General features: G+C 49.1%; 1 protein-coding gene across 1 annotated transcript in view; it reads right to left on the reverse strand.

Moving 5' to 3' along the window:
• The window catches only part of nbas (NBAS subunit of NRZ tethering complex), a 194,115-nt gene that overhangs the window by 68,292 nt on the left and 99,501 nt on the right, over window positions 1-26,322 (reverse strand). The window contains exons 40-43 of the mRNA XM_061241597.1: window positions 24,644-24,720; window positions 21,794-21,931; window positions 4,924-5,153; window positions 3,580-3,690 (exon numbers count right to left, since the gene is read on the reverse strand). Of these exons, the coding sequence (XP_061097581.1) occupies window positions 3,580-3,690; window positions 4,924-5,153; window positions 21,794-21,931; window positions 24,644-24,720 (556 nt within the window). The remainder of the gene's footprint in view (window positions 1-3,579; window positions 3,691-4,923; window positions 5,154-21,793; window positions 21,932-24,643; window positions 24,721-26,322) is intronic.

A 26,322-nucleotide genomic window follows, 5' to 3' on the forward strand; every position in this document is an offset into this window, starting at 1 on the left:
AGAATTCTGTAACCGTTTCGGGAGGGCGGAGCGCTTCCGACAGACGCGAGGCAGTTACGTAGCATTAGACTACATCACAGTTATTTTGCTAATGCTTTTATCCAAAGCCACTCGCAGTTGATTGGACTGAGCAGGTGACAATCCCCCCTGGAGCAGTGCGGGGTTAAGGGCCTTGCTCCAGGGCCCAAAGGCGGTGCGGATCTTAACGTAGCTACACTCAGTCATGTGCCTGAGTCGCTAGGCTGCTAGACCCCCTGGAGCTGCCCCCGTACCGCAGAGAGAGCTACGTGATCTACCGCAGCACAGAACACGTACGCTTCACTCCCCGCAGTTTCTTCGTCTTGTTCCTCTCCTCTTCAAATTAAAGATAGAATTAATTAAACGTAATGAATCACTAAATGAGCGTCATAAAAGGAGAGGAGTGAGAAGACCCAGGGTGCCAGTGAAAGAGCTACGAGGGGGAAGACGCCTGGAGGTCGTGACCCTTTGGGGGCGCCTCCAGGCCTCCTCTGGAGGACAGCCAGCCTGTGTCCCCGAACGCAAGGCACACTGGGAAGCAGAGAGAAGCATCCGGAACGAGCTCTTAATAAGCCAAGTATTAACACTGGAGCGCATAAAAATCGATACCATGTAAATGGTAAATGGCAATGGCAAAATATAGCTGATACATGCACTTACATGAAAAGATACACACTAGGAAAATACACATGAGCACATGCATGCAAACACACCCACACCACACACAGACACACAGTCACACATACACTCTTAAAACCACTGCTCTACTCAAACACGCACACACACACACACAAACAAACAATCACACATACATATTTAAACCACCGCTCCCCTCAAACACACACAGACACACGCACACACACACACACACACACACACACACACAAACAATCACACATACATATTTAAACCACTGCTCCCCTCAAACACACACAGACACACACAAACACACACACACACAGTGCAAGCGTTGTGATGAGTTGTCAGCCACGCCCGCTCGATGTAGTCTCCCCAGAAGCACATCCCAGCCCCTCTCCAAACTTCCTGAAACACTCCGCTTTTACACCCCGGCTGCGGAATTAACATACTCATTAAATATGGATGTGATCCCAAATCTGGGCATGTAATGGTCCAATTACGAGCTACACACAGAAAACAAAAAGCGCGCAGGCACAGACGCCTTGGGAACCCCTCGTTCCTACACACTAAATCAGTTTCACGCGCGGCATTACAGATAAACAAGTTTTCTAATTACTTTCTATTTATAAATTACACAACTGACGAGAATTAGCTGGCGCGAAACAATGCGGTTTCTGTTGGTGCCGAAGCTGTGGAGAGTCTGTTGCGTAAATCTGCCGTGTCAGAAGATCATCTGAACGCTCGCGGTGTGGGGGGGTGTGACAATTATCTCCCCGACCCGGCGTCCTTGTCTTCAGCTGCTCCGGCAGAAATCTGAGAGGAGCTTCTCAAGAGGACAACAGGCTGCGTGGAATTAAACGTTCGGCCGTCCTGTCGGGGCTGGGGCAAACGGCCGCATTCTGAGGCTAACCCGGAATATATCTGTCTGTCTCTCTCCATCTCTATAGACCAGGCCTGGGTCAAATACGTTACTGCTTTGGATTTCAGATACTTTTCTGTGCTTTGCCGAGCTTATCTGGTGTATTGGAACCGATGAATAAGCATGAAGAAAGGTTTTGGTCCTCTTGGTTGGCTCAATGGCGCCTGGCAAGGACGGTCGGGCACAGAAAAGTATTGGAATCCAAAACAATACAATGACGTGCTTCACCCAAGTCCAATGCACACTACAGTGAATCTGCACTACTTATAGACAACCACTTCTGCATCCCAAGGAGGAATATCTTTTTCCAATACCTTTTTATAAAGCCGGGTAAATAGATTTTTTGTATATTTCGTCCTCTCTCTTCCAATTTTTTATGCGACACTATTACGGGGCAAATGTGATTTTCAGAAGCAGGAAGCGGAGAGAAAACTAATATCACATAAACTGCGATGCGGTGATTTAAGGAGCGGGGTAAAACAGGGAAGGCTGTCGAGCATCGGTTTCATCCATCCAACACTTCCCTCTCAGAATTGAATGTCCCTTCGGAAATGCTTATTCAGGGGAAAAGGAGAACTCCTAACGCTCCGATAAAGCAGAGCGGCCGGGGGCGACGCGTTTCCACGCCGACGCGGTGCGGAAACAGCCCCGCATATCACCCACCGCCGCGCCTCAGCGCAAACAAACAAACAGACGACACGGTTAAGCTTTCACACCACGCACACATCACAACCCCCGGGACGGACGCTCATTTTAACCGTCACGCCGGGTCGAGAGCCACCTCGGAATTTCACCTTTGATATTAGCAACTGCTTAAAAAACCGAAAAAACAAAAATGAGTCCCAAAACTTTCTTTGATCTATTTTTTTTGTTGGTAATAAGCAACAGAAGGAAGCATCTGGCTCGGAAGTTCTTCGCCACCGAATCCGGCTTCGTGGGGCCCACTAGGTGAATGTTAATGTGGGTTTAATATAATGCAGACAAACTGTCAGTTTTTCGAAACTTTGTGAAGAAAGGTGTCGCCGGGGTGATGGCTCCCATGGTAACATGTGGCGGTTTGATTGATCATCACGTCCTAAGGCATATGTTAGGCCTTTCCCCTTCGCCGAAAGACTACACACGCCAATACATTATCCGCCTTCCCAGATACTCACGTGTTACGCCTGGCTGAGGGGCACGTCTGACCGAAAAGAAAGAGTAAAAAAAAAAAATATCCATATTTGCTTTGGAGATGTTACATATGGCAAAAATGTACTGGCCAATTGATAAAAGATTTGAAGTGGCAAAGTCCAATGCAGCTACATAAGAGACTGACATGCTTTTATAATCCGCAGCAGAAAATGACTAATATCAGTTTCTGTTCTGTAGCTGTATTGGTAAATGGTAAATGGACTGCATTTATATAGCACTTTTATCCAAAGCACCGTACAATTGATGCTTCTCATTCACCCATTCACACAAACACTATTGGGCTGTATCACCCAAACCCAGCAGTTGTAGCGTCAGTTGCCATGGAATTGCCCTACTGTTTATTTACTAATCAAAAAAAAAAAAAGCAACAAAATGGCTCCAGAGGAATCTATTGAGATTTTATGTCGCCATTCCTGCCCTGTCATGTGACCGTCAAGCTGGCTCTTAGTTTCCTATCGAAACGCAGATCCAACCAACCAAAAGGAAGGAAAGGGGAGGGGTCTCGAAGGCTAAAATATAAATGAAAATTTCATTAAACACACGGGGAATGATTCAGTTAAATGTGTTGGCGTTTCGTGTTCTGTAATCCCCCCTCTGAGCAAATCAATATGCAAATGAGCGCTCTGTTTGCCGGAGCGTTTTCCAGGCAATAGTGCATAATATTTGCCAATTATGATTTCGGTAACTGACTCGCCCGTCAGACTGGTGTGTCACCCACCCACCCACCCACCCACCCACCTCGGGGACTCAGCCACAGGTCTGCGTTTAGATGCGTAAACGCGTCCCTAATTAATCACGGAGAGCGCGCTTACCCGCTGTCGGTGAAGAGGAACTCCAGATGCGTCATGTACACCTCCCAAAGAGGAACGGCGTATCTCTGGGCCAGGGACAGGGAAATCCGGTACACGTTGTCTTCCAGGGTCCTGGGCACACACAACATCCCGTTACGGTCCGGGAGATATCCCTGGGAAACTACGCAGATTTATTTTTAATGCCAAGCAAGAATAAGTTCTGCCCCCTCCACCCCCAACCTGTCCGTCGCCTGTCTATCAATCCTGCCTCACGAGATAAATCCACACCCAAACAAACACCCTGTCACATTACTGTAGCGAAACAGACCAAATTAAATATCATTCTAAAGACAGCGGCCTCCAGTACTGGGAAACGATCTGTTGGCCAGCAGATTTTCTTTTAGGGGTAAAATGGAATAAAGGGACAACCAAGCCAACACACCAAAGTGAAGAGGGATGGGTCACTCAGTATGTCCCCAGTACAGTGACCTGAGACCTGGAGCACTGTGCTAAGTGAAGAAATCGCCATGGAGACCAGCAGCCCAATAGCACTTACCCTGCTCGTCCCAGTATGAGTGCAATTGTACTAGGCTAGGCAGAACCTCTTAAACGTCGACTACCCCCCGCTCCAATTTCATCAAATGAAAAATTGCCATTGCCTCAGGATACCAGGAACCTGGTAGCACTTACTCTGCGAGTCCCAAAATGTACTTGTACTCTTAAACGTCCACTGCCCAACTGCACCTGGACACTTGTCGTCACATCGGCTTCGTCTCGGAATCCCCAGGTCGTCGGTAGAACTTCCTCTGCGAGCCCCAGAATGGTCTCTTTCTTGTAGGAAACCCATAACACTTACTCTGCCAGCCCCAGAATGTCTCTTTCTTGTAGGAAACCCATAACACTTACTCTGCCAGCCCCAGGATGGTCTCTTTCTTGTAGGAAACCCATAACACTTACTCTGCCAGCCCCAGGATGGTCTCTTCCTTGTAGGAAACCCATAGCACTTACTCTGCCAGCCCCAGGATGGCCTCTTTCTTGTAGGAAACCCATAGAACTTACTCTGCCAGCCCCAGGATGGCCTCTTTCTTGTAGGAAACCCATAGAACTTACTCTGCCAGCCCCAGGATGGCCTCTTTCTTGTAGGAAACCCATAGAACTTACTCTGCCAGCCCCAGGAAGGCCTCTTTCTTGTACGATAGCTGTAGCACTTACTTTGCCAGCCCCAGGATGGTCTCTTTCTTGTACGATAGCTGTAGCACTTACTCTGCCAGCCCCACGATGGTCTCTTTCTTGTAGGAAACCCATAGCACTTACTCTGCCAGCCCCAGAATGGTCTCCTTCTTGTACGATAGCTGTAGCACTTACTCTGCCAGCCCCAGGATGGTCTCCTTCTTGTACTGGCCGTCGGCGGAGAAGCGGGAGACGTCGACGCCTCGGCCCAGCCCACTGAGGACCTGCGCCTGGGTGAAGTCGGTCAGCCGCTCGTTATACAGCCGCAGCTGCGCGATCAGCCGCTCCAGCTCCTCCGGCCAATCGGCTTCCCGGCTGTCGGTCACGTGCTGCGTCACCAGCCCAATCAGGTCCTTCGGGTCGGCCTGCGGACGGGACCCGAGACGCGCGTGAGAACGGCCGGCGAGCTCGCGGAAACCGGCGTCTTTTCGGCAAACTTTCCCGCTATAAAACCTTATAGAACATACACTGAGATTAGATAACACTTTACATGAACCCGGTGACATCATTTCTGTCATACACGTTTCTGTCATACATCGTAAATGGTAAGTGTTTGGCTTTCATATAGCGCCTTTATCCAAAGCGCTGCACAATTGTTCATTGAACACATACCATTCATACACATACTCACACACACCAATGGTGTTACCTGATATTAAATAAAAAAAATAAAAAACATAATATATCTACATATATATATATATATATATATAGCTATAAAATATAACAATTTAGATAATGACATTTCTAAATATACACTATAGGCAAAAATCAATATTTCATATTACGATATTTAAATATACTTTAAATACACATTGCTGTGAAATACAGCTTTTCATTTCCTACATAATTGTATATTACAGAGTATAGTCCATTATGTAAGGGTGGTTTAGTCTAGACTATGCCATGGTGCCGAACAATTCAAAGATCTCTGCTTACAATAAGACTCTTGGTAAGCTACGCCATGAAGCAGCCCCTTCTAAATTATACCTCCTACGATAGAGGCGTAGAGAATGGCAGTGTTGACTCATTTCCACCTCTGCCCTATTGTTCCTCCAGCAGAGTTGAACTCACGAAAGCATCTGCGGGTACACTTTATTACACCCTTTTAAGCAGTTTAAAAGACTCCATCTTGGCTTGCAGACTAAATGCAGTGCCTCAAAATGCAATATCTACACAGCATGACTTCTTTTTTTAATGGCTTGCACACAAACACACACACACACACACGCAGACACACACGCACAATCCTCATTTTATGATCTTAACACAGCGGGAGAAAGCGTAAAGCAAACATAACATAATGACCGGCAGCTAGTTCTTCTTTTATTACATTACATGTGTTATTTAGCTGACACTTGGGTCGAAAGCGACTTACAGTTCCTTAGACTAAGCAGGGGACAATCCTCCCCCTGGAGCAATGTGGGGTTAAGGGCTTTGATCAAGGGCCCAACAGATTTTATCGTGGCTACACCAGGGATTGAACCACCAACCTTGTGGGTCCCAGTCATGTACCTAACCACAACACTATCTAACCTCTATGGCACTCTATACATTTTCACCAACACTATATGTTTTAATTACAGCAGAGCTGCATGTGGCCAGAAGTGTTTCCAAGTGTTCTACTTCACTGAATAAAATATCGCACAAGTAAATGCTACTTTGTGCATTAAGCCCAGCCATAAAATGCATCTCGCTAAAATGCGTGCCAACACTTCTATGGCCTCCATCATAAAACCTTTTGCGCATTTTCAGGACATTGGATTTCAAGAGGGATAATCGTCTCTGATGCATTTGGTTTATAACAATCTTAAACATCGGTACCCAAGATTACTGATAATGTAGCAGATCTGTGATTTGTGGTCACGCGCATTGCATTTCCAGCTAACAACTCTGCTTTCTTTAAGCACCAGCTTAAAAAAGTGTTGGACGTTTTAGGCAGGCATATACAGTCTACAGTAGTTCTAACTATTGTATATCAAGACTGGGAAATACCATAGAGTTACAAAAAAGGGAAAAAACCGATATGTGATTTGAGTGTTCTTAACTGACCATTGAATTGCTGATGGGCTATGTGTTACAGTCACTACTGGTAATTGAACATTTTTCAAGTCTAGAACATTGACTTGAAAAAACCTTCAAAGGGAAAGGGTTAATCATGAAAGCAACCCTTAAGGACAAGGGAGAACAAAGCTTTTCGAAACAACAACAAAAAGCTTAAAAGATAGCTTAAAAAAAAAAAACATAAACATTTTAAATAAAACATTGCGAGTAAAACCAAACTCCAAGGACATAAAGGAAAAGTATGCCAAGCCAAGAAACAGCCAACTGAGTTTCTCCAAAAACTGTTTTCAGAGATTCTGAAATCTGACTCCCATTCCTCATTATGAAAAGCTCCAACTGGGTCCCACAGAAGGTCAGGAGACTGCATAAGCTTGTGTCCATGGTAACGCAGTTCTTCGGCCGGCGAACAGGGCACAGTCACTGTCCGGCTTCCTCTGGCGGCTCCATGTGATGATGTCACATTCATGCCTGCGTTCACCAAACCACTGCTTCCAACCTTCAAAACACCTTCAAACACCTTCAAACCGCCTCCCAACCTTCAAACCGCCTTCAAACCGCCTTCAAACCTTCAAAATGCCTTCAAACCGCCTTAAAACCGCCTTCAAACCTTCAAACCGCCTTCAAACTGCCTTAAAACCTTAAAACCGCCTTCAAACCTATAATCGCCTTCAAACTGCCTTCAAACACCTTCAAACCACCTTAAAACCTTCAAACCACCTTCAAACCACTGCTTCAAACCTTCAAACAACCTTCAAACCACTGCTTCTTTGTATTATTTGTGTAACTGACTCATTCTAGGGGACTGAGCTGTACCCCGTGACTAAGGTACATGACTGGGGCCCGGAAGGTTTGTGGTTCAAGCTCCAGTGTAGCCACAATAAGATCCATGCAGTTGTTGGACCCTTGAGCAAGGCCCACATTGCTCCAGAGGGGATTGTCCCAAGTTTAGTATAATCAACTGTAAACCACTTTGGATAAAAATGTCAGCTAAATAACGGTAATGTAATTCCGATGACTGTTGGTCGGTTACGTTGGTCGGATATGGTATATGATTCACATCATATTATTTCCCAAATTGACTGAGTGTCCATGAAAAGCAGTGAATGGTGAATGCGTTCCTACCCTTAGTAAGCCTGAGGTCGACAATGCACCGACATGACCCTGTACAGCAGCAGGGTAGATACGCAAGTGAGGTCACCTGTATCGGTTTGTGTGTTTTTCACGGATATATTTAATTCATTGGACGAAGCCAGTTTGGTTCGGTTAGAACACAGGCATGGCACAACGGTTTTCAGAAACTAAAAGCCCGAACAAGCGGAGGGCAACCGCCGGCTATTCTTGCGTAATGCTCGCGTTCTTTTGAAGCCCTCCGCCCCCAAGCATCGCGAATTCCGTCTGAAACCATGACGACGGAAAACGCATCTCCGTCAAACTACATCAAAGGCCCGGCCCTCGATTATTCCATTTCTCTGCCCCCCGAGAGGAGGTCCATCGACCTTTTCTGTGGCAAATTATATTAAGAGGCCGTAATTAAAAATTTATTTCAGTGAGTATTGTGTCTTCCTCCATTAGAACAAGCATGTGAAAAGGGGGGGGGGGAGAAATGTGTTATACAATACAAGCAGCCCTTTGTGGGAAAGAGGGCCTCGTACCAGTTTAAATATGCAGAAGGTCTGAAGGAGAGACTCGGGCAAAATGGCCGCCGGTTATCGAACCGCTGAGTAACTCTCCCCATCTCTTATCTCAGTCAATACCGCGGACGGGAGGAAACGGGAACGGGGAAAAAACAACAACAACACATCTCTCATTTCGGCCGTTTTGCATCACACGTTAGTTCTACCCTGCCGAACGCGGGCCATGTTAGGACACAGCCCCGTCGTTAATCTTTAAAAGCAACCTTTGCAAAAAATAAACCTGGAAAGTGGGAAGCCTCAAAAAAAATAAATAAATAAAAAATAAAAAATAAAAAAGACAAATGGAGCCCTGGGCGCTGTGGCATCATGTATATAATCCAATCATAACAAATATAGTTCTCAAAAAAGCACCTGCTGTCACTGGCAATAATCCAATTTATATTACTGCTCTAAGTAGTACAAACGAATGCACGTATAATAGGAAAAATTCAAAAGAAGGGGTAACTTCTGGGTCATTCCAATTGAAATTAGTCAACAGACCTGGGTGAAGCACATATTTGACTTGCGTCGACTCTGCAGAGGCCAAGTAAACGAACGAACGAGCGAATGAAAGATCGCGCCCGGTCGGATCCTTGAGAGTTTTCAAATGAACCAGTTACAAACCAAAAAAAACCGAATCACATAAGGCAGGATATTAATTTGAGGATTTGTTAAAATATTTTCCCCTTCGAAACAGTCAGAAGAGCGCAGGAATAGCGAGTCCAAAGGGTTGAGCCATTTCAAATAAACATTTGACCCCGTCACCCATCCTGCGCGCTTCCTGAAAGCCAGGAAAACACTTCATCATCTAAATCATCTTCCTTTTTTTTGCTCTATTCAACCATCTTTTGCTCTTTTTACACCGAGCCCTGATGCTCATGTGAAGCAGATGAACTCCCGTATCTCCAACACTGAAGCAGGCCGTACAGTAAGCGTAAAAAAACATCGACGCAAAGACACATCCCCCATCCGCCACAGTGCACACACCGCCCGTGTCCTTTTCTCTCCGAACCTATGGACGCCTATGAGTCACACAGGAACTCACCGCCAGACAGATATTTTAAAGCAGATGAACCGTCACATCAATGTTAATGTACCGTCTCAGCTCCGGGAGCTGCAGAGGGAGCGCCATTAACCAGACAGATAATGCCGTATCCCAGCAGCCATGACACATCCTCACTCTCGCGCGGCTGAAGGGGACAGGTTTACAATCCCCCGGAGAGGAGCTACCTTTCCCCCACAAAGTCCCGGCGTCGACGGCTACACACAGCGCGTCTGAGAGACAGCCTCCAGGAGGAGGGGCGTCGGCGGCAAAAAAGCGCTCTCCGACGACTCGGGAGACGTCCGCCCTATTCCCGCGCTTCGTAAATATTTCACGGCGCGTTCTCCCGCGGACCCGAGGTTTGCGTTTGATCAAATGCTCCGGTTCTCTTCTGAAAAACAAATATCTTCTAGAGGCCTCCGGCGTTTCCCTGTGTTCTGCCCTTGTGATGACTACGCTCGTATATCTCAGTTCGGAAAAACAAGGCTCTTGGCGCGCGTGCTCCACGCCACCGTCTACGCCGTTTCCTCGCGAGAACGAGCGGCCAGCTTTCTGCGGCCGGGTCCAAGACGTTTTCAGACAAAGGGCCCCGAATCTTTGGCTAAGCAAATGCAGCTGGTAAAAAACAGGGTGTAATTTACTGCGCTCGATTATAGGAATCACCGGCTCAGATAAATGCCACTACAGACAAGCCGCACACACAGCTGCCCCTGATTGCAGTCTTCGGCACGCTGAACTAGAGGTCTTCACTCGTGGAGAAACTCGTGCTTAGTGTCACCTTACCCGCCGACCTTTTGATGAGTACTGACGGCTGATTGGGCCACGCTCGTCTGAATGCGCCCCGCAGTTTGTTGGGACGAGCCAATGAAGGGGAACGGACAGCCTGGCAGTCACCCTTAAATTAACCAATCAGTAGTACCCTGCGTCAACTGTCAACAAGATAGCATGTCCACCAGACCTGGTACTGACATCCGCACACTTCATCTATGACTGCTAATAGAATGTAACACAGGACAAAATGGCTGTAGAATGAATGCAGACACAGCTACTAGGTATAACAACTGTTATTACATAGTAATAGCGCATGAACAGGGACGCCTTGCTAATACTGTTATTCCGTATTGATAGCGCAGGAACAGGGAGATCTTCCTAACACTGTTATAACGTAGTAATAGCGCATGAACAGAGATGCCTTCCTAACATTCATAACGCTTTACTTTTGTCAGGTGGAAACATGATATTAGCAGCACATATCGAATTTGCATTAGACAGACTGTCCTAGTGCCTCCGCACACGCCCAGCGGGCGGTTGCCCAGAGACAAACTCCGCAGCGCTGCCATTTTAATGCGTCCTGTGCCCGGCCGAAACACCAATACTGATAAGAAAACAATTAGGCCCAGTCTCCGGGTCGTCCCGTTTGATCGCCGTGACCACCTGTCGTGCCCTCTAAATCGGACCCCGCTGTCCCCGTTCGAATTCCCAGAGTCAGAACGGGCAGCAGACGAGTCCGTCGTCTGAACCCAGGCAGGTTGGACGCAGGCGTATGTTCAGCGCTGACTCACTGTCTTTCAGGAATCTGCCCCCGGTAACCTCACACGGTCTCATCTGTGGGCCCCGTTAATTGCATTTGGACTCGTGAGTCCCGGCGCGGTGTGTAAATCAAAGAGCGTTTACCCGCTCCTCGCCGCCGTTTAAAAAAACCGACGCTGACACGGAAACAAGAGAGACAACAGTAACGCAGCCTAATTAGACGGAACGCACAAACGAGGCTGCGAATGAACTCCCGCGAAATAACGCGGACATTAAGCGTGTCAGCCCGTCGAACCGCTCCGAGGCTCCGTGGAGGCCATTTTGTCAAATTGACTGATCTTTCTGTGAGGATGCCCCGCTATCTGAGAGAAAGCAAACCGCTAAGCTACAGGACTGCGGAAGCAGCGGCCAACTCTCTGCTGATAAAGTCATGAGATGAAGCGCGCGCTAAGAAGTCGCTTCGTCAGCTTAAAAAAAGAGGGCATTACAAGGCTTACTTACCCTTAACATGTTTGAGTGTATTACTGAGAAATTAACCGGTCTGAAATGGTTTACTAAAAAAACATTTAAAAAAAACCCTGAAGATATAAAAGCATTCTACCATACACAAAGAATTTGTCTAAAAAGTTACAAAAGCTTGTCACTGGCTTGGTACCCTCTAGGTACATAAGAATATCATTAATGATTCATTTGGACCTTTTTTGCTTGTAAGAGGTACCTATTAATACCCAAAGAACAGAATTGTACCATTCAGTGTACATTCAGGAATTTGTACCTTAAAGAACAAAATGTACTTCCACTGTACCTTTATTTCTGAGGTGGCAGTAAAGACCGTATGAAAAAGTGACTGACACACGAGGGGTTAATTGTTGGCTGACTCAGTGTGAGTAAATCAAGAGCATGAATATATTAATACACATCATTTAAGAACACGCAACTCTGGGGAACCCGCTGAGGGTGTGATGGGTATGTTTTTGATTAAACGAGAGGCGCTTGTTTAATTGGTAAACGAGGCTGGAGATTAGAGTCTCCGACGTCCTTTAGAGGAGATTCTGCTGTAACCGGGGGGGGCGCCCGGGGGGGGGGGGGGGGAGGGGAGGGGGGACTGGAGGAAACGCTGAGTCATACCCGCGTTCCGCGCTCGCTGCCAACGCGTCGGGGACTGGTGCCGGCCAGAGAACGACAAACGTCAGGGGGGCCCCCACCGCTACGTCAGGGGGCTGCCGCTATCGTAGCGATTAGCGCTAACGGCGCGGACAAGATGGAGGGAAGCCGGGGCCGATCTTCAGCGCGCAGAACAGCGGGGAGGTCGGCTCGCTCGTCCCTCCGGCGAGGCCTCGTTTTCTGCTCCGACGGTTAAAGGGCACCCCTCCAAATTCCTCCGGTCGCACGCCCGCCCCCACCCCCCCCCGTAATCACCCCGTCCCCGAGCACAGCCGCTAAAAATTAGGATTAATAATAATTTCAGAAGCTCTCTGTGTCTCGGAGCCCCGGGTTTCCCTGCCAGGATGTTGTGGTTGTGATTAAGGGTGGAAACTTGCGGGGCTAACGCTGTGCCCACACAGAGGAGGGCCCTGATCAATTCAGAGCTCACTGGAAGTGAAGAGCCGGGAATAAGATAAATGGCTGAGAGAAACCCTCAATTTCTGTGCTCAGCAGAAGACGCTGCGCTACAAGCGCATTCCCCAGAAACAATTATGCTAAGCAGTTTTTTAAAGGTCTTCGGAGTAGAAATTAACATTTTAGCGGCCGTAATGAAAACGCGCCTCTCCGTGTGAAGGCTTTTCCCGTCGCTGATATTTCCACACGAATTCGTCCGCGGGACAGCGGTGGGGCGGGGCTTTGCTGTCCCGCCTCAGGGCAGAAGGCCGCGGCGCCCGCCTCGCCGTCGCTACGTGTTAGCGGCCTCCCCAGAGCCGCCGTTAGCGTATCGACATCGCCGTGGAAACAAAAAAAAAATCAAAGCCGTGACCCCTTGCCTGTAAACAGATCAATCGGCGCTAAACACGTCTGATCTTTTCCTGGTCATAACCTCGGACCTGCCGAGACAGGATAAACAGCAAAAAGAAAAGAAAGAAAGCCTTTCGGGGCTAGCCTTTGATGCTGAAGCCAGAAGCTCGTCCAGCATATGTAACACTACATTACCGTTATTTCATCCAAAGCAACTTACAGTTGATTGGACTAAGCAGGGGCCAATCCCCCCCCCCCCCCCCCCGGAGCAATGTGGGGTTAAGGGCCTTGCTCAAGGGCCCAACTGCTGCACCAGTCTTACTGTGGTTACACTAAGCCTTGAACAACTGTGATATAGGCTTCCCCATTGTGAGTTGCCCCATCGTTAGCTGCCCCATCGTTAGTTGCCCCACATCGTTAGCACGCCCATCGTTAGCGCCCCCAGCGTTTGGTGCCCCCTTCCGGCTGGTTGGGTTCTCCATTTTGAGGGAGCCCGGGGCCCCGTCCGCTCACAGCTCTCCTCGTTTCAGACCCACGCCTATCCCACAGTGCTCTCCGGGGCTTTCGGAGAAAAACAAGCGCTTCGCGTCGAACGCGCCCGACTCTTCAGGACGTTGGGAAGTAACACAGTTATCCATCAGACAAGTAATTTACCAGTCAGTTTGAGGCTTAATCAATTAAACTATCCATTCGATGGATACATTTTCAGGGCATTTTCCAGAAAATAACTCATAGTGCCCCCCCCCGTGCTACCGTACAGAAATATGCACATACACATCAGAATGGGCTGGGAGATATCCCATGTTGAATTTTCATTAGCACTTTCGATTAACCTCTTTCACACTCAGAAAGTATGGAATGGCTTTCACAGCCGTGAATCAGCCATCTACGAACCAGCAAGCCTCAAATATAAAACGTACGACGTACAGGGACTGAGTTTCCAAAATTAAAGGTTGTCGGAACACACAGTCCAATTCAATTACATTATATTTGCACGGCGCTTTTTACAGAAGACAACGTCAAGAGCAGTGAAAGGGCAGAAAGGAGGAGGGCAAACACCAGGCCTGCGCCCCGAAATACTGAAGCAAGATCGTGAGCCCCAAGCCGGGAGAAAAACCCTCAAACAGCAGCAAGAAAAAAAAGAAATCTCGGGAGGAACCCGGCTATGGAGGGGGAGCCCATCCTCCACCGGCCGGCGCGGTGAAAAAAACACAGCAACGTAAAAATCGAAAGATTGCCGATGGGTTATTCCGAGAACATTCGGAACGCAGGTCTCCGAAACCCGAAATGTTTGCGGTGCGTTCGGACGCGGGTCTCCGATCGATCGCCGTCGCACCGAAGCCGCGAAACCGAAGGGGGGCCGGTCGAGGCTTCGCCCCGCTGGAGCGGCGGAATAACGGCGGCTCCGCCCCTCTTCGCCAGCGGGCGGCGTGCGCATCGATTCGGGCTTTCTGAGCGGGGCGAGCCTGTCACGGTTCCGTAAGCAGTCGAAGCTACGCGCGCGTCTCCGCGACCCCGCGACCCCGCTAGCCGAGGAAGCAAGGGCCTCTGGGACGCACGCGTCTGCTGCGCTGGGATTCCTCGCATCGATTCGGCCCAGGAAATAATGACAACAAACGGCACACTAACTATCTTAAAGGTCAGGAACACTGTATTAAATTGAGGTGTAACGGTAGTCAGGGGCTCGCTGAGTGGTTTTACTCGGTTCCTCTGCGGATAAAGAAAAACAAGCGTGAAGAGGATTTTACAGAAATTCTTCAGGCTGAAGTTGTCTCCAATGACTGTCCATTGACGTATGACGCATGACGTATGACGCATTGACGTAGTTGAAATTGTACTTCCCTCTAGGGTCTTTCAGCGCACTTATCCCTGGTTATGGGTATGCACTTTGTTGTACGTCGCTCTGGATAAGAGCGTCTGCCAAATGCCAATAATGTAATGTAATGTAATGTAATGTAATGTAATGTAATTAACTTTCAGCATCCGCACGCACAGTAAATACGCCCAGTGAGCACTTCGTTAGGTAGACCTGTACATCAGCTTGTTAAAGCAAATATTTAAATCAGCCAATCGCGTGGCAGCAACTACATGCATAAAAGCACGGAGACGTGGTCAAGAGGTTCAGCTGTTTTTCAGACCAAATGTCAGAATGGGGAAGAAATGTGATCGAAGTCACTTTGACAGTGGAATGATTGTTGGTGCCAGACAGGGTGGTTTGAATATCTCAGAAACTGCTATAAGTGGATAGACTACAGCAGCAGACAAACAAAGTCTAAAAAAAACCTAATAAAGAGCTCACTGGGTGTACATACACAGTGACGTGAAAAATCAGTTCCTCTATTTATTGGATTTCCTCCATTATTGCATATGTGTCACACTGAATTCAGATTTTTAGGCAAAATTTTGCATTAGACAAAGGGTAGAAGCTAACATTCTATTATATGTATTCATAGTTCTACACCTTTCTCTCTGCAGCCATGAACCAGATAACCCCCTCCTCCCTCCCTCCCCCCTCCTCCCTCTCTCCCCCCTCAGGTTATTGACACACTCTCCTCTCCTCGAGAGCAGGAGAGGCTGAGTTTTATCAGCTCGTCCGTCTTTGGCCGGAGGCCGGCAGCGCGGGTGCGGAGCCAGGCGGGAGGGCGCAGTTCTGCAGCCAGCGGGCCCCGGAGGGAGGCAGCTGAGCCGGGGAGTAAATGAGGAGGAGGAGGGGGCTCCAGCGCCGGGGTCAGCTCCAGGGGGCGGGGGGGCTGGGGGAGGGGAGGAGGGAGCTCCAGTGCCGGGGTCAGCTCCAGGGGGCGGGGGGGCTGGGGGAGGGGAGGAGGGAGCTCCAGCGCCAGGGTCAGCTCCAGGGGGCGGGGGGGCTGGGCGAGGGGAGGAGCCGGCCAGCCGCGAGGCGTATGGACCGCTCCGTGCCCGGCCGCCTGGGCCTCTGCAGCGGGGCCCCGGTGAACGGGCAGACGCCGCGGGGAGCGGAGAGTCCCTGGAGCTCCGGAACCTTCCGGGTGTGACTCGCAAACCGGTCCCCGGTTCCCGCGAGGGAAGACCCCTCCTTTAGTGCAAGAGTTCCTCGCCAAGACTGCATCGAGTGGGGGGGAAAAAAAAGAAGAGAAAGTTCCAGGGAGACTTGCAACCTCAGTTTATAGTCCAGCGACTGAGCGTTGCTGGGACCCGACGATGTGAAATGAATGCTGCTGTTCGCGGCGGCGTTTGGGTTATACTCCGGGGGACGGGAGTGCGCTCATACTTTTCCGTTAAGGACAACGACCGCTGTCCGCATCGGCCCACGATTCACGATCTTTCTGCGAATTCAGTCGAGCGACAGCCTGGCTCGGGACTATAAACTGGCCTTAACGCACCGCGAGGGAGCACACTCTTTAGAGCGAGCGTTCCTCACCGAGAGTGCAAGGAAAGGGGAAAAAGAGATAGAAAAATGAAAGGCAAGTTCTGGAACCTTCCGGGGAGACTTCACCTGCGTCTAAATGAATGCTGCTGGTAGCAGCGACATTTGGTTTATACTCTGGGGGACTGGAGTGTGCTTATACTTTTTGCTAAGGACAACGGGCACCATCGACGTTGAGCGTCAGTAGAACATTCATGAACGTTCTGTGAATACAGTTGAGAGACAGTAAACTGTAGTTTCACTGGACTAAACTGACTTTACCACACGGCAAAGGAAGACCTTCGTTAGTGCAAAAGTTCCTCGACAAGAGTGCAAGGAACGGGGGAAAAAGTGATAGGTCAACGGAAGAAAACTTTTCCGCGGAGACTTACAACACCTCTGTCTAACACAGCGCAAGGGGAGGACCTCTTTCGAGCAAAACTCCCTCTCGAATAGTGCCGGGAGAGGGGACGAGAGAGCGTAAAAGAGAGCAGGGAAAGAAAAGTTTAATTCTAAATGTTAACAGGGACAGGGTGCAGCTTCGGAAGGGCAACGGCACCTCAGGCAAGGTCTCAGAGAGAGAGAGAGAGAGGGGACGATTATAACATTTCAAACCCACAAACCACTTTCCATCCCACCGGTTTTTAACATTTCCTGGAGAAGAGCGGGCTTCGAAACTGAGAAATGGCGTTCCGAACGGTGACCGACGTGCCGTCCGCCATTACGGCTCCGTGCCGTCCGCCATTACGGCTCCGTGCCGTCCGCCATTACGGCTCCGTGCCGTCCGCCATTACGGCTCCGTACCGCCCGAGGCGTCGCCAGCGCGAGAGCCAGAGCCACCGCTTCCCCAAACCGCCACCGCGGCGCTACGCAATACTCAAATTAAAATTAACTACTGACCCATCCTGTCCAATTAATTCCTATGGCCTATTACGCCGGCGTAGCTTTGTGATGATAAATTAATAGCTTGTTAATTTGTTATAAAGTGGCTCCAATTTCAGAGGAAGCAGAGAAAACAAAAGACAACCCAAATTTTGTGTGCGCCGTGCGCCGCGGAAAACTCCACCGCATTAACACTCCCACATAAAATACATAATTACGCACTTAAGTGCAGCGAAATGGCAGGTTTGCGTCTACTTGCTATGCAAGCCGTACGCACGGCCGTTACACAATCAGGGGAGAAAGATCCGGCCGTCATTTATGTCGCTCCCGTCAAAATGATGCTGAAAGGGGCCAAATGCAATTCCGTGTTCCCCTTCTGAGCTGTCTGGAGGCTGGAGGAGCAGGAAGTGCACACCCAGACTTCCAGCTGACAGGAGGAGAAGGTACTTTCAGCTCACAGAGAGGAGAAGGTACTCTCACACAGACCAACCAACATCTGTCTACACAAAAAAGTACACATACACACACACACACGCGCAGGCACATACCTGCGTTCACACAGGCACAGGCACAGACACAGACACACACACACACACACACACACACACACACAGAAAAAATAAAAACTGACCATTCCCTGAAGGTAATGGACTGAACTGTTCTACCTAAAGGAGACCATGTGCATTATGTGCCATTAAGGTTAGCTGGGGGAGCACCTGCTCTCATAGATTACCCTTATTTACCTGGACAAATGCCAGCGTAAGACCCGGAGAGTCAAATCCACATTGACAGCCAGCACTCTGTCAGAAGGCCTTCTCGAGCGAGGTCCAGGGGCCATCTCTGAGACCAGGAGCCGAGAGTCAAATCCACAGACACTCTGTCAGAAGGTCTCACCCTAAACCCAGCCCTCCCAGCGCAGTCAAATCCACATCGACAGCCTGTACTCCCTGTCAGAAGGTCTCACCCTAAACCTAGCCCTCCCAGCGTAGTCCAAAGGCCCGGAGCCCAGAGTCAAATCCACATCGACAGCCTGCACTCTGAAGGCCTCTCCCAGCGCAGTGTCAGAGAAAGGTCGGCCTCGCTTCTCCCAGGAACGGCCGAACCCAACCGAGAACAGAACTGGGCCACAGTCGCAGAAACTCTGAAATTATTATTCCACCGGTTCGAGCGAGAGGAGAGAAAGGAAGAAAGTGCCGGAACTTTCTTGGCTTCTCGTCGCCGTTCGTTTGAAGTGCGCCGTGAGCGTGGAAATCCGTCAGAAGCCCCTCTGACACAAATCCGGTTTGAAATGGCAGCCCGATGGAAGAGCCCTCATAAAGGAAGGGATGAATCGCAATAATACAATACGTAATTCTTAATACAATTAAATTCGGAAAATCTAGGGAGAATAATCCCTGGCACAGCTCTTTGTGTTTACTGATGTGCCGGCGTTTTGTGTCGGAAGCTGCTTTTCGGCGGGGAACAAAAACGACAAAAAAAAGACGGAGCGCAGTAATGACACGGGAGACTGGCAACGGGCCCCGCAAAATGACATCAGCAAACGGAGGAGTGACAAAACCCGGCCGTCTCGCTCCTCGACTGCCGGTCCCGGAGACATCCTCGACACAAGAGTTCACAGCGCTTACGGAGAGATTGCTTTAAGCTGTGGGAAAATAATTCCGCCTTTGAGGAAAAAAACTGCCTTTTCTCACCGCGGATCAAAGATATGCTTTAACCGCTGCTCCCGTTACGGCAAACTGCAGCGCGGTGATTGTGTCAGCATGCGGGAAGCTTACTGGGCAGTGATCTCTTTGCATAGGGCGTCATGTCAGTACAACCTGTACTGTGAAAAAACCACCATTTTTACAGTCAAATGCAAAACATTTACGGGATTTCACTGTCGACGTCATGTCAATGGCTACAGCCATAACTCATCCCATGAAATAACAGGATTCATGCAGTTTTTCTGTTAAATACGTGATGTAAATAACACTGTAAATGGTTTATCACCGGCAATATTGCAGCCATTTTGGGAGCAGAATTTTTTTTACAGTGTACTTAACATATCAAGGATTGTTCCAATTGAACAAATAAAACAGTATGAGTCACGCGCATCTCTTGAGAGTCTCAGGTCCTGTACGTACAGTGTGTTTGGGAACGCCCGGGACTCACGCACACACACAGAGACAGACGTCTCTCCTCGACGCGCGGGAGGCAGCGCGGGACTCCTGACGGCGAGCGGCGAAGACGCAGTGAACACAGTGAACACAACAAACGCAGTGAACACAGTGAACACAACAAACGCAGTGAACGCAGGGAACACAACAAACGCAGTGAACGCAGGGAACACAGTGAACACAGAGAACGCAGTGAACACAGGGAACACAGTGAACACAGAGAACGCAGTGAACACAGCAAACGCAGTGAACTCAGCGAACACAGGGAACACAGCGAACACAGCGAACACAGGGAACACAGCGAACACAGCGAACGCAGTGAACACAGGGAACACAGGGAACACAGTGAACACAGTGAACACAGCAAACTCAGTGAACACAGCTAACACAGTGAACACAGGGAACACAGTGAACGCAGAGAACACAGAGAACACAGTGAACTCAGCGAACACAGGGAACACAGCGAACACAGCGAACACAGGGAACACAGCGAACACAGCGAACGCAGTGAACACAGCGAACACAGGGAACACAGTGAACACAGTGAACGCAGTGAACACAGCGAACACAGTGAACACAGCTAACACAGCGAACACAGGGAACACAGAGAACACAGAGAACACAGTGAACTCAGCGAACACAGGGAACACAGCGAACACAGCGAACACAGGGAACACAGCGAACACAGCGAACACAGGGAACACAGTGAACACAGTGAACGCAGTGAACACAGCAAACTCAGTGAACACAGCTAACACAGTGAACACAGGGAACACAGTGAACGCAGAGAACACAGAGAACACAGTGAACACAGCAAACACAGCGAACGCAGAGAACACAGTGAACACAGAGAACACAGAGAACACAGTGAACACAGTGAACGCAGAGAACACAGTGAACACAGCAAACGCAGTGAACGCAGCTAACGCAGTGAACACAGTGAACGCAGTGAACACGGTGAACGCAGACACCGGCTGAGTCACGCCTAGGGTCCGCAGCGCCAGTCAGCAGCAGTGACAGACGGAGGAGAGAGGGGGGGGGGGGGGGGGGGCCAGAGGAGCAAAGCTGCTGATTCACACTGATAACTGCATTCTGGTGACTTACAGAGGCCCTTCCCGGAAAATGGTAGGTGGCAGACCAGAGGGGCACACACACACACCCACACACACACACACACAAACACTTTCACACACACAGGCATACTCTCACACACACTCACACACTCACTCACACACACACTGGCATACACATGCACACGCTCACGCACAAACGCATACACACGTACACACACAAACACACACACGCATACACACACACACACACACACACACACACGTGCAGAAGTGAGGGAGCAGCTTCCCTGTGCCACACTAAGCCTTATCTCCTGGCGTAGGAGGGCTGAGACGGTAAACTAGGCCGCTGAAGCCCTGCAGTAACGACACGCTGGCGTGAGGAAGGGAGCGAGCATTCAGCGGAAAAGTGACGATTCATCCCCACGTTCCCCAGCGCGCCGCCGCTCCCCAAGGTCCGGAGCCAGAGCGTGTGTGCAGGACCACGGCCGAATGAACGCTCCCGCATCACCACAGGAGAGAGAGAGAGAGGGAGAGAGAGAGAGAGAGAGAGGGAGGGAGAGAGAGGGAGGGGCAGAGAGGGAGGGAGGGAGAGAGGGAGAGGGAGAGGGAGAGAGGGAGGGAGGGAGGGAGAGGGGCAGAGAGGGAGAGAGAGAGAGGGGGAGGGGGAGGGAGAGAGAGGGAGAGAGAGAGGGAGGTAGGGAGGGAGAGGGGGAGGGAGAGAGAGAGAGAGAGGGCAAGAGAGAGTGAGAGAGAGAGGGGGAGAGAGGGAGGGACAGGGGGAGGGAGAGAGAGAGAGAGGGGCAGAGAGGGGGAGAGAGGGAGAGAGGGAAAAAGAGGGAAAGAGGGAGAGCGAGAGAGAGAGAGGGGGAGGGAGAGAGAGATAAGGAGAGAGAGGCAGAGTGAGAGAGGAGAGAGAGACAGAGGGAAAGGAGAGAGGGAGAGGGAAAAGGAGAGAGGGAGAGAGAAAGAGAGAGGGAGAGAGAGGAGAGAGATTACAGAGAGAGGGAGGGAGAGAGTGAGAGGGAGAGGGAGGGAGAGAGAGAGAGGGAGAGAGAGAGAAGGAGAGATTACAGAGAGAGCGAGAGGGAGACAGAGAGAGGGAGAGAGAGAACAGAGAGAGGGAGAGGGAGAGAGCGAGAGGGATAGACAGAGTGAGAGAGAAGGAGAGAGAGAGACAGAGGGAGAGAGAGAGAGAGAGAGAGAGAGAGAGAGAGAGGGAGAGAGAGAGAACACCAAACACATCAAGCACTTACCCGGTAAAGTGGGTGACATTTGTCCTTGAGACAGGGAGTCAGCCGCGCATATATTTGCAGGGCGTAATAATATGCAGCCAACTGTAGCGATAAGGCAGAGTGCGACTGCTTCTCAAAACACTTGTTGGCGTCCAGGACCTGAAAATCAGAATATAAATTAGTCTCCAGGAGACAAGCAGTGAGGACAGGGGCAGAACGCTGGAACATGGCAGCCAGATACTGCAAGTCATGATCAATTTCAGCTCCGTGGTACAGGGGAGATAAGGGCGTCGCGCTGGATCGTGAGCAGTACGCCTTGGCTGTAATCACAGAGTGCTTCACAAACAGGGAAATGAGGAGCCTGTGTGTTTCTGTGTGCACGTGCGTGGGCGTAGTGTCGCATATTTTCATATGGACATTCTGTGCACCAGGGCTAATGCTTAGAATGTGTCACGCTAATGCTTACAGTACATGTGCAAAGCTAACGCTTATAATGAGCCAAGCTAATGCTTACATGTGCTAAGCTAATGCTTATAATGAGCCAAGCTAATGCTTACATGTGCTAAGCTAATGCTTATAATGAGCCAAGCTAATGCTTACATGTGCTAAGCTAATGCTTATAATGAGCCAAGCTAATGCTTACATGTGCTAAGCTAATGCTTATAATGAGCCAAGCTAATGCTTACATGTGCTAAGCTAATGCTTATAATGAGCCAAGCTAATGCTTACATGTACTAAGCTAATGCTTATAATGAGCCAAGCTAATGCTTACCTGTACTAAGCTAATGCTTATAATGAGCCAAGCTAATGCTTACATGTACTAAGCTAATGCTTATAATGAGCCAAGCTAATGCTTACATGTACTAAGCTAATGCTTATAATGCGCTAAACAAATGCTTGTTCTAAGCTAGTGTATATAATGTGCTAAGCTAGTGGTTATATGTGCCAAGCGAGTGCTTACATGTGCTAAGCTTTGTGGCAAGCTAACGCTTACGGTTCACGACCGTTTGGCCGCTCTTTGGTTTAGTAATCGAGGCAGAACAGCTCTGAGGTCTAGGAGACTGGACTCCAGGGTAGTGCCCCGCTTACCTATTTTTTTGGGGGAAAGATACCTCAACTATCCATTACTTTTCACCTCATGACTACAGTTCGTCTGGGCGTTACAATTTCAGACATTTCTCTTGTGAAAACATTTTAAGTCGACATTACAAGTGAAACAAAAAATCGATATCGGTGTCTTGGCCGGCGTGCTCTTTTGATAAAAGAGTGAAAGTGATCAGGATTCATTCCGCATAGCCTGGCAAGGGCAAACACAGCACTCCCAACAGTCTTCCCCCACGTACCCAAAAAATGAAAATCTCTCATTTCAGACTCATAACGCCGATATTACAAGCATTCCAATTTGTAAACACGCACCCGGGCTTCAATGCAGCGCTGATTTATAAAATCGATGAGCGGTCGAGGGGAGTGCACTCAGCGCTTTTAGTTTATTCCGAGCGGTAATCAGAAATGTGATCGAGCGCGCAAGCGAGTGGGGCGGAGGAGCATTTGTATTCCTGCGGCGGGCGTTTGTGGCGCGCGTGTGTTCGCGCGTAGACACTGCGGTGCAACAATGTAATAAAGACGAAATTAAGTTGGGTCTGTCGGTGCCAAATCAATCAAGGCCTTCCCAGACTGCATTTAGAGCAGATTATTGCTCATAATTCATCTGGCTTAAGACCGTGTGACATTTTAGAGGAGCCGATGTCGAAGTGTTCTCAATGTGGGCTGCGATGCATCTCGGTTATGGAGACTGGGGAGACCGGAGCTGATGCTACTCGTACGTTCATTTTATACGTTAACATTGCGTGTGCTTATTGATCATCTAAGGATAGTCTAAAGATCGGAAACACCCACACACTTGACATGAATGGCCCAGTTTACCAGATGTGCAAGCCTATCAACCCGCCTATCAACGTTTCATAGAAACGTACATATATCTGCAGGGACTGCTGGTTGGGATCCTCACTACTAATACTACTATTAGTAGCATTAGTATTATTATGAGTAGTAGTAGGAGTAGTAGTATTATTAGTAATAGTAGTATTAGTACTAAGACAGTGTTAGTTGTCCATCCATCCATTATCTTAACCCGCTTATCCTGAACAGGGTAGCAGGGGGGCTGGAGCCTATCCCAGCATACATTGGGCAAAAGGCAGGAATACACCCTGGACAGGTCGCAAGTCCATCGCAGGGCACACACACCATTCACTCACACACTCGTACCTACGGGCAATTTAGACTCTCCAATCAGCCTAACCTGCATGTCTTTGGACTGTGGGAGGAAACCCACGCAAACACGGGGAGAACAGGCAAACTCCACACAGAGAGGCCCTGGCCGACCGGGATTCGAACCCAGGACCTCCTTGCTGTGAGGCAGCAGTGCTACCCACTGCACCATCCGTGCCACCCAGTTGTAGTAGTATTATTAGTAATAGTATTAGTCATAGTAGTATTAGTAGTAGTAGTAGTATAAGTATTATTAGTAGCATTTGTAGTAAAAGCAATGGGTTCAGTGCAGCCGGAGCATTTAGCTTAACGAACAGGTACCTTCCAGCAATGATGGAGTGCACAATGTACTGACCCAATTAAAGCTGACCTAAATGAAGTGGAACCGCTTAATAAACAAAAGAAACGGCGAAAACAACCCCAAACAAAACAAACGAGGGGACCTTCCGACATTCAGACGACTCTTTCACAGGAACCTTCCGGAAACCGCATCCGGAATCGTCCCTAAGCTGGGAGACCTCAGCCCGTCGAGCGGGATAACTCACGACGGGAACGCCCCCCCCCCCCCCCCTCCCCCTTTCCAAATATAACAGCGGAACCCACCTGAGGCAACGCCAGCAAGTAGGCCAAGGCCAACGTCATATCCTTAGGAAGAGCGTCCGCGGCCAGCTGGATGAGGACTGCGGAGAGAAGAAGAAGGAAATTAATATTTCAGTTATTATCTCCAGACAGGGCTGCGCCGGGGTGCGATACCTGTCAGGCGTTAAGGCGGGTTTCTCTCGCGCGGGTCCCCCCCCCCCGTAGAACAACGGACCGGCGGGAGGCTACTGAGGGAATAATGGCCACTTTAAAAGCGTACAAACGTCACTTCAGAGACGGCCGGGGAGCCTGAATTGACGTCAGTCATCGGGGGCCTTTACCACCCGCCTCGCCGCCCGGTTTTTTAAGAGACCGTTCCCGTCAGCGAGAACAATCGACTCCCCGGCTGAAATAATGGCTGTCATAAGGAAAGGAAGGATTTGAAGCTCGCCGCGGTCCACACGCTGAGAGGACTTAAACAGACCAACAAAAAGAAACCACTTCCCCTCAATCAGGTGCACATTTTCCACTGACACGACTCGCTAAATTCCTGCGGAGGCGGCTGATTAATAGACTCACATTAGGCCCGCGTTTATAGCGGGCTTTGATTGATGGAAGAGGAAGAGGATTGGTACATGGGTGTAGATTTCAATGCCCATGATAAGGAGGAACTCACACCTGTCCCTTGTTCAAGAAAAAAAAAAGACATACCCTGACTTCTTGTAAGGGGGAAAAAAGAAATGGTTTATTTATCCATGTTACAGAAACAAACAGACCAACATCCACGTTCCACTGGCACGGTTTTCGCCGTCTTATAACAAGCAGCAAGCTGAACTTAACTGAAGTCACGCTCTCTTTTTTCTTATTAAACCGTGCGTCCTTTCTTAATGAGACATGCACTAATTGCTCAATATTCAGTCCACTGCAAATAGCCTGACGCAATGTACTGTAAATAGTGCACACTTTTAACAGCTAGACTAGAACTAATTATCAACATGCCTCACATGTAAAATGTATTAAATGCAAGACATGCAAATAATATGTAAAAAAAAAAAAAAAAAAGGAAAAAAAAACCCTTTTTTTTTTTGGCACCTACACAGCCTTCCCAGCATGCACCAGGACACCAGAACTCACAGGAGACCTAATCTCACAGTCTCCCAATCTGCTGCTATGGCAACAATGCCCCTGGGAGCTAGTGTCCCCCACTCAAACCTGCCCCCTCAGGTTCAACAGGCAGGCTGAAACAAACCTTCAACAGACAATTTAGACGCGTCATTTTCGAATCAACATATTTTTTTAAAAACGTACAGACTACCAAATACTCTGGTGAAAAACTGTGGGATTGGCAACTGAGGTTTTTATCTATGTGCTCACTCTAGCACTTGGAACCGTACTTCCCTCTGGGGTCGTCTGCTCCCTGGTTATGATTGGCATTTCACTGTACGTCGCTCTGGATAAGAGCGTCTGCAAGATTGTGTAAAATGCACAAAACTCCAGTCAGAATACGCAAAGATAAACCAGACTCCTGAACGGACAGAGGGGCATGCAGAGATAAGGCAGTCCTCCAAACAAAACTCGACAAACAATTTTGTTTTAATCCGAGGTAAAATTGTTTCGTTTTTTCATGTAATAAGCAGCGACAGAATCCAGGTGCGCCTCTGCCAAAGCAATGAAAAGTTTCCTCCGCGTTAATAATTTGAGAA

Source organism: Conger conger, chromosome 5, assembly GCF_963514075.1.
Source record: "Conger conger chromosome 5, fConCon1.1, whole genome shotgun sequence".
Classification (NCBI taxonomy): domain Eukaryota; kingdom Metazoa; phylum Chordata; class Actinopteri; order Anguilliformes; family Congridae; genus Conger; species Conger conger.